General features: G+C 37.7%; 1 protein-coding gene and 1 long non-coding RNA gene across 2 annotated transcripts; one reads left to right on the forward strand and one right to left on the reverse strand.

The window, feature by feature from the left end:
- Positions 1 to 599: 599 nt before the first annotated feature.
- Positions 600 to 2,205, reverse strand: LOC122080930. Its single transcript, XM_042647824.1, has 3 exons — positions 1,178 to 2,205; positions 971 to 1,042; positions 600 to 880 (listed from the first exon to the last, which is right to left on the reverse strand). The coding sequence occupies exons 1-3, from the start codon at positions 1,997 to 1,999 to the stop codon at positions 875 to 877; spliced, it is 900 nt and encodes a 299-aa protein (XP_042503758.1). The 5' UTR covers positions 2,000 to 2,205; the 3' UTR covers positions 600 to 874.
- Positions 2,206 to 5,132: 2,927 nt separating this feature from the next.
- On the forward strand, positions 5,133 to 8,056 carry LOC122080699. Its single transcript, XR_006140874.1, has 3 exons — positions 5,133 to 5,755; positions 7,380 to 7,503; positions 7,849 to 8,056. It is a non-coding gene; the product is annotated as an uncharacterized LOC122080699 (long non-coding RNA).
- Positions 8,057 to 9,510: the final 1,454 nt, after the last annotated feature.

Genomic DNA, 9,510 nt, shown 5'->3' on the forward strand with positions numbered 1-9,510 from the left:
AAGGTTCTTGGCATAAATTGCAGCATCACAAATGGTAGCTGTATAATACTCTTGCCATGCAAATTTCAATCAAACTAATGCCTAACAGGGAAGGTATTAAAGGATACCACAATCCAGAATTGCCAAGCATGCACTAAATGATCCTGTAACCTAAATGTAATGTTTATATTTAATGAATTCTCAAATCTCAATAAGCATAATGATGCTTCTTTAACCCCCCAGAAAAACCGAGAGAGATCAGAGCACTTCATTTCAGCCACTGAAATCACATAATGAAGAAAATATCTCACATATTACTTTCAATTGATTGACAAAAGATGTAAGTGAAAACAACATGTTGCTATCGTATAATAACTCTGAACTTCAACTGGTATTCTCATTGATACCCATGAAGCTGAATCGATGTGAGTATTCTTCAGAGATGGGAAAGAACAGTGCCCCCATATTTTAATTCGCAAAATGATTTATGGTCAGCAAACTAATGATATACTTGCTATCTTGCCTAAAACAAAGTAGGGATGCCTGCCAAACATTACAATCAGTCAATAAATCATAGTTTCTTTCAAAGGATAGGAGAATTCACCGAGCACTACCAGTTCTGGAGCATTGAACAAGACAACATTCTTGCTATTAATCAATCTGTTATATACATCTGACGCTACTAGCAAGAAAGAAAACAGCTACACTCCTCAGCCAACGACTTACAAACTAAACAGAGAGCACAATATTTATATATTATTTCACGGATTTTTTTTTCTTCTCTACAGATTTATGGTACTATACCTCCACTAGAGGTCTCCATGTAGAGGACATCAGCCTCCAAAATTCAAGAGACTTCCAAGAATCAAAACTCTTTCTTCACTAGAGATCTTATCTACCTCTGCAAGAAGAATAATCATATTCTCAGTTGCACGGATAAAACAGTTAATACACCAAAGAAATAATCCAAAATAAGGGAAAAATAAGAAACCTTGGTAGGAGCATCCGGAACTTTGTATGAATCCGCAGTAATCTCCGACAACCACATACCAGGGAAAACATTCTGCAAAAAATCATCAGCACCGAGTGTGAAATCATAATACTAATTATCCACAAAGCGTAAATGAGAACACCATAAAGCACATCAAACCAGTAAATCCGTTAGAAAGAAACAGGAGATACAACAGAGATATCTTACATCCACTTGTTTCTGTACATTCTTTGGTCTCTTTTTCGGCCTCCGAGATGGCTTGGACCCAGTCAAGGCGAAGATATCCTCTTCAATCTCCCCGCGAGAAAGCGAGATCGAGAACTGACGTTTCTCTTTCTTCTCTACATTCTGAACTTCAGCAAAACCTCTTAACCGAAGAGATTTTGGTAGATGTTCCGGCTGCGGCATCGGAGGAAGGTCATCTAGCGAATCTCCATTCTTTGAAGGTCCGCCGATTTCAATCGGAGCCTTGAAGACAGCTCTTCTCGGCCTTAGATTCCAAGGCTTCAGCGCCGATTCCTCCACTTCTCCCCCTACTTCACCTCCACAATCAGCAGCAACAGCAGCACCTTTGTTCTTCGATGCGGGCTCTTCCTTACTACTCCTACTGAAACGGATGAAGAGCTTTCCCTTAGACTCCTCCAGTCCAACAGCATCGGCTTCGGAAGCCGCCGTATTCTTCAGTAACTTTTCCGTCGTAGAGGCAGCAGAAGAGGAGAAACCGAAGCGATTCTTAGAACTCCGTGATCCAATTGGGTACTTCCGATTCTCGGCCTCGGAATCCTTTTTGTAGCTAGAAGCAGCAGCAGTTTCAGATTCCGCTTCAGAGGGCGAAGATCGGTGGTCGGGCGGCGGAGAATCTCTAGAAGGATCGACGAGTTTACGGCAGCGGTAATTGTTCATCTGATTCTTCCCCCATTTCAAGAACGGCAGCGAGAAATTGTGCAAAGGCTGAGATTTCACAGGTGCAGTGGCCATGGATATACTCCGTAATGCTTCTTCGGCGTTGTAGATTTCTCGAAATACCATCGAATGCTAAGAGACTTTGAGAGACGGAACAATGGAGAGAGATTACCCTCCACTCTCCAATCGATGACGGTGTTGGAGCGGCAAGAACTAGAACCCTAAAGAACGACGGGGAATGAGAGAGGAAGTCGCAGAAGCTTCAGAGAGGAGCTCAGAGCTGCGACGGAAAGAGGCGGAGTGCACATCTCTGCATATACGCTCCCACATATACTGTTATAAAAGCGGGAGTGGGTTCTTCCTTCTACGTGTACATATTTTGTGTTCTGACATTTTTACCCTCATAATTCTAATTGTTTTACAGTCTTAGTCCTCGGCTTCAGGGCTCCGCTTCCGAGGCTTTGACAGTTTCTTAGGTCGGGTTTTCCCATTTGGGTTAGGATTAAGTTTTCTTTTAACTTCCAAGTATGAAGCCGGTTCCTTTCCTTGTTGCCTCTCCTAGGTCGGTTCATAATTATCTGAACGAGCATCATATAACAAGGTAAAATGTGAAAAACAAGACAATAACAAAGGCTTGGAGAATAAAGCGGTAAAAATCATTGAATCACCACCTCATCAAGTGACACTCTTTCAGGTAACTATAAGCAAATCTGAACAATTCGGGCCGTTTGAACCTAGGACTCATGCATCATCAATGATTTGAGCCTTTCAGAATGAGGTGATTTGTACAAAATAAGAAGAGTAAATCTATCCGAACCAACCCGATTCATGACGATTCTGACAAATATCAGATCGGTTTAGGACATTGGAGGATATGATGACTTTTTGAAGAAATATTGTCGAACAGTGAAACCCAAGTATGACTGTAGCCTCATTCCTACGGTTTCTCGTATTGCTTTCCGGACCCACTGAATTCTTTTTCAACAGGAAACAAACCTTTGCCGCTAACTTCGGTCGTATCTTAAATTGTTAACCGCATGATTTGACAATCCTAGTGGCAGATGAAATCTGTGGTCTAGAATAAGTGTCAGGGATGTTTCCAACGTTTCAGATCCTCTGTAGATATTTTGACATGTATGCTTCGCGTGTCTAGTACCAACTACCAACACCTGTTTTTTTTTTTTTTTCTTTGTTTTCATAAATATTCTTTTTTCACCATTTAAATGACAGTAAATGGAATTGGCACTTGGCACCGGTGTGTGGCCGTGTGAGGGTGTCCAAATTGAAACCCGGTAGAGTCGACCATTTGAAGTTCGAGATCGATCCAATTTATTATTAAATGTGTCGAACTTGAGCATGATCGATTGATAATTGGGTATTCATGTTGTAAGGTAATGGCCTGATAATCATTCTATCAGGAATGACTAAATTAAATGATAGATTAACTTTGTTATCAATTCAATTATAAATCACTTAAGTTATGGCTCACTTAAGGATTGTTTATAATTTAATTAGTCACTCAGTCTGTTTAAAGTCAAATTATCTCAATTACCACTTGTCCGATTATAGATGAAAGAGCAACCAATCAAATAAAAGTATATCCATGCCTTCATCTACGAGGTCTCTGATTATCTAAATGGGCGAAATTAATACTAATCTTAAAGTGATGAAGTCTGATTTTACCCAATGAAAATCGACCGATTGATTTTATCCACCCCACCCAAAAAAACAAAATATTCCAATTCAATAGTTAAATAATAAAAGGGTTGGGTTTTCATAGTTGGATGCCGAGTTGAACCACAAAAAAATTCGCCACGTGTACCTTGGGTCCCTGGCTTCCCTGTTGTCACTTTTAGTCATCACACTCAATTTAAAGAAAAAATCGACTCATCAACTACAACGTTGACAGGTAGAGTGTCACCTATCTATGATCTGGCAAAGAGGTAGGGAGAGAGGGCGAGATGAGAGGGAGGGGAGTTGCACTTGCATAGGGTAAGGGTAGGGGTGGGGAGTGAGAGACTAGAGAGATTGGAAGACTTTCCCCACCCCTGATTTGAACTTAATTTTGTTTCTTTGTTTATCAAAAATTCTGTTCCAAATATTCCATTCACTCCAAAGTAATAGAAAAAAAAACAAAGTTTTTATTTTTGTTTTCCATATTGTTCTGAAGGAATAAAAAGCAAAGAACGATTTATTGATAATAATGCAATCATTTTAATTCGAAAATCTTGTAAATACAAGATATCTAGATTCCAGACTGCATAGTGTTCTCTTAATCGGAAGATGTCTCAATGGTCAACATGTTAGAATTTCGTGACATTTCAAATTGTGACGGTATTAAGGAATCATACAGTGGTCATCTATAGTTCCTCGTGAAATTGTGTATTATCACGAATAGTAAAGAACATTTTTCATGTTTCATGCAATCTTGACTATTCAAAACAAAAAAATTATGTAAGATTTAATGAAAATGAGAAGACAAATGAGCATTATTTATGTTTAAAATACTATTATAACTGTCAAACAAAACTTTATATAGTCAAACAAACAACGCTTTATATAGTAAGATAACACTTTCTATGGACTATTATGAAATCGAATACAATTTTGCAAAAAAAAAAAAAAAAAATACCACACTACTTTCTTGAGAAGAGATAGATAATGTGTTCAATATCAATTGATTGAATAGTTGATTTAGCTTTTTATTATTTGAATAAACTCTCAAACTTTTTTTTTTTTTTTTTTTTTGTGACAAAAGCAAACATAAGATTAAAAAAAATCCAGTGTTTTGCTAAGGTTAGATCTAAATCAAGCAAGTTTTACATGAAGAAGATTTTGCTCAGCATATTCTATTCAATACGGATAGGAGAAGAACCCGATTTATTATTGCTAAAAACATGGAGGAAGTATAACCATGATTGAATAGTACCCAAGAAATTGACATGCGTATGAGATCTCAAAATGCTCTTTTCTATACTAACTGTTAGAAAACTATGTTAAATGAACTTAGGGTCCGTTTGATAATATTTCCAGAAACGTGTTTCTGTTTCCAGAAATGAAGAAACAACATTAAAACCGTTTGATAAAAGTGTTATGTTCCACTTGTTTCTTGAAACATAAATTGAAATTTATAACAATTTATGTTTCAAGAAACATGAATGATGAAACAAGTTTCACATGTTTCGCCCATTTCTCGAAACAAAACTGGGGCAAATATATTGACTCATCCCCGATAAAACGAACCCCCCTCCCTCTCTTCCCTGTTGAAGCTTCACCGCTTCACCATAGTACCTGAAGGAGCTCTGCTAGATTCGCCTGCGAAGAAGGAACCCGTCGGCAGAATAGGTCCTCGTCACCCTCGTGAACAGTACGGAACCTTCCCCTTCGTTATCTTTGTGAACCCTAGGGTTTACTCTCTACTATTCATCTAGAAGGAGCCCTACTAGATTCGCCTGCAAAGAAGGAAATCTTCGGCGGAATAGGGCCTCCTTAGCCTCTGAAACAGTACAAATCCTTCCCCATCTTCATCCTCGTGAACCCTGGGGTTTACTCTATACTTTTCATCCTTGTGAACCTATACAGTAGATTCACTTCATTGTTGCAGAGATTCGTCGATGAGTCACCTCCAGAGATAAAAGCTAGGTTTTCCCCTCAAATCTGAAGAGTATACCATCACATATTCTCTATTTGAAAGTCCTGCTGCTCCTCCCACAACCGATCTCTCACATCTACTCGGTAAGAACTGAGGTCCCCCCAATTTTTCTTTAAACCCTATCATCAGCGAACGACGACTTGTCTCCAAAGATTCTGAAGCATCAATTCCATAGGAACTACACATTGGGCCATTCGATTGAAAGGGAGGAATCAAACGTTGCCTTCCAGGTAAAATTTGGGATTTTTCTCATGATAGTAGAGGATTTTGGACTGATATTAATGAAATTGGCCGCTAATTTCCACATCCACTATGCTATGGTTTTTTTCTGTAGATGAATTCCGCAAAAAGGGGGCTCTATTTTTTCAGTTCTTTTGAATGCTGAAATTTCCATATCCATGTCAAAGATATCATTTCTATTCCCTGTTGTTTGTATAGTAGATTAAGAAATATATTCATTTGTTGTTGATGTTGTTCATGTGAATGGATTGTCTTTCATATTCATTTGTTGTTGATGTTGTTCATGTGAATTGATTGTCTTTCTACCTACAATATGGCTCATTTTACTGCAAGTACCTATATTTCCTTACTTGTTTTATCATCTTCCAGCTTTACATGTAATAAAGTTGAAGTGGATAAATTGGGTGATAGTAGAAGGGATCTGACTTTTTTTTTTAGAGAAGTAATGAGAAGGGAAGAAAGTCCAGAGAAGGACAAAGGGGAGCTTTGGTGCCCTTTTGTTGTTCTTCTTCTTCAACCTCTGTTGGGTCCAAGCTGATTCTGGGTTTTTAAACCTTGATCAATTCATGCATTTTAGAATTTGTTTTGGGTAGTCAAGCATCAGCAGATATATTCAGTCATCGAGCCCTGCCCCAAAGGGCAAGAACCCCACTCAAAACTGTTAATTAGCTAAGTGAAATCCCAAAACCTGAGGCTGAAGATACCCAATTATGAGCAGGGCCATTTTGATCTCTGGAGATGATCTCAGGGGAGAAAGTGACCCTAGATATCATGAAGAAGAGGTGACACCTACGCTGATCAAAAGCCAAGAGCCCCACTTTAAGTAAGGGTAAACCAGAGAGATGATTATTGCAATTAGGCCATATTCATCCCTATGATCCTTTATATTTCAGCTGTTTTAAGAAGCAGATGCTTAACTGTTTTTGGTAAGTAATAACTAATCTGAAATGATCTTCCCAAAAAAATAAAAAATTCTAATGTTTGCATGATCCATTAAGTAACAAAGTTTGAACACAATCTTATAATATAAACAAGTTACATTGTTATTAGTTAACAAAAGAATACAAATTTCATCCAATGTATTGGAAATTGGACATCGGAGTTCCACAATCTTTAAGACACAGCTGCAGTGTTTGAGAAATAGATAGTAGTGTAAAAGCGAGAATGAATTAAAACAAATTTGGTAGATAATGGGACAGAGCCCCTTATACAAATGTGGTCTAGTCAACTCAGCCAAGCCAATTCATTGGCCACCCCAAGAGCCAACATAATTTTTCATTAAAAATAGACTGCTACCATCAGAAGTTAAGATCTAAGAAATTAGGTATCTTTCTTTGTTATTATTCGAGTTTAACTTTATTTTGTAAATTTTTTTCTACTAAGTACTATGTGTATCTTATTTGGGTCGACTTCTCTCCATCATACAACCTGATATATGTAGGTATATTTCTCACATGGAATTTTCCCAACCTTGAATATACTAAATGCAGAAAAAGTATCTAAAAAAGTGAATGTGTGCAGTATATGTTTGCATTTAATAATATATTTATGCTGTAATTTCATATGCAAGCCATATTTTTGAATTCCTGAATATAACTTCTTCATATTGGTCAGTGTTTGTCCTTAAATTTCAGAATTTCCCGATCGTGGTCATAGCAGAAGTTTTCAATTGCATCCCTTTCTGTGACATTCGCATTGCATCCCTTGTAGCTGATATCTGTGCCCTTCATAAAAAATAGTAAGCACAAAATCAAACCACCTACTGAGTGTCATTGTTAAGAAATATGTTTGTTAGTTGCAAATTCTGAACTATCAATTGATTATTGTATTTCCCATCTGATGCATGTCCCCTTCATTAGATAAGCACCATTTCAAAATTTAGAAGAAGAAAGGGCCTTTTTTTTTCTCATGTTTTTTTTTTCCTATGTTCTTGTTTGTGTTTGAATATGTTACCTAAATCAATTATGCATGTTTAGAGATATGAGATCTCCAAGAACCCCAACCCCCAAAAGTACTACTATAATCTGGAATGAAGCAGAGCTAAGATCATTCATCAATCACATAATTGAGAATGTCCAAAAAGGTTTGAGGACAAACTCAACATTCACAAAGGTTGGTTGGGACAATATTACAAAAGGGCTTGAAGCCGAATTCAAAAGGCCCTTTGCGAAGCAGCAACTGCGTAACAAGATGAATAAGTTACACAAGGAGTACAACAACTTCAGGGCTTTGTTAGAAACAATTGGTTTCGGATGGAATGCAAATGCTCGGACTGCCACAACTGATGATTCAGTGTGGGAATCTGCTATTCAAGTATGACATAATCTTTGGTTTATAGAATGAATTTTTATTCACTTTTTGAACAAAATGTGATGATTAATTGAAAAAATTTTGAATTTCAGGGAAACAAAGATTGGGCAAAGTGTAGAAGAAATGGTCTCCCCTTGTGACCAGAGTTGTTAGAGATCTTCTCCGACTCTAATGCCCTTGGGGATAGAGGTCTGTCATAGGCAACTATTGTAACTCCTATGTCCACTAACCCTGAAATTGATGATGATTTACAGGACACTGATAATGATGACAGTGATACTTGTACTGGGACACCCAAGGGGTCAGTTCCTTCAAAGTGACGACATGATAAGACTCCTACGGATCGTAGGAGGAAAAGCCAGACACAGACCCTCACGAACTCCGCTGAGGACTTTAGAACCTTTGTCCGATGGAGGATGGAAAAGGGATCCACCACTGCCACCTCAGCAGTTATCCGACCTCCTGACTCTATTGTTGATGGACCATATAGCATGATGAGCTGTCAGAAGCTACTGGACAGTTTAGAGGATATCCCAACGGATTTGTATGTGTTGGCGCAGCGTAAGATACACAGTGACCCTGGATGGTGGATGTCTTTTGTTGAAGTGAGACCTGACGGAAGGTTATGGATGCTATATGGTCTGAAGGAGTGAAAGTAACAGTTTTTGAAATGAATGGTTTTAAGGGAGAATGAATGACTTGTTAGTTTGTTTGGATTTTATATGCCTCGTATTAACTGTCACACTTAATATGTTTTGCCTACTATGAATGATGTTGATGTTTGACTTATGTTGCTTTGTTATAATTTGATTGTATGTGCTTCAGACTTACAGCAATATACATAACTATTTAGGATTGTCAAATATTATGCTTTTTACCTTAGTGTGTGTTTCTTTGTAGCTTTGGGATATAGGATCGTATTAATTTCACTATATTAACAGGAAAATAAGTGGTTGTCAATTATTACAATTTCTGGATGGATTGTTGCTTGTTTATAGGTTTGAAAAAAATTTAAGATATGGATATTACATATGGACAATTAAGCTAATGCTTATGGAGCCTTGTAAGCAGGTTTAGGGAAGTGTTATTTTTTTCTTCATTTAAACAATCAATACTATGGGATGGTACATTTATGGATTCTATTTCTTTATATATTGAATGTGTCTATTCATACAGGGATGTCAAATCAACTTCCAACAGACATCACAGGGTCAAATTACACAGGACCTGTTAGGGTAACTGAGATTCTTGCAGGTCATGCTGACGTGTGTTACCAAGAGTTTAGACTTGAGAGACATGTATTTCTCAACCTGTGAGACCAATTGGTACATGGAGGTTGGATAGTGGACATCCGTTTCATTCTCGTAGATGAGTAGCTAGCGATGTTCCTCATGATAATAGGTCAAGGTTTGAGTAATAGATAAATCCAACGGTG

The sequence above is a fragment of the Macadamia integrifolia genome, chromosome 6, assembly GCF_013358625.1.
Source record: "Macadamia integrifolia cultivar HAES 741 chromosome 6, SCU_Mint_v3, whole genome shotgun sequence".
NCBI lineage: Eukaryota > Viridiplantae > Streptophyta > Magnoliopsida > Proteales > Proteaceae > Macadamia > Macadamia integrifolia.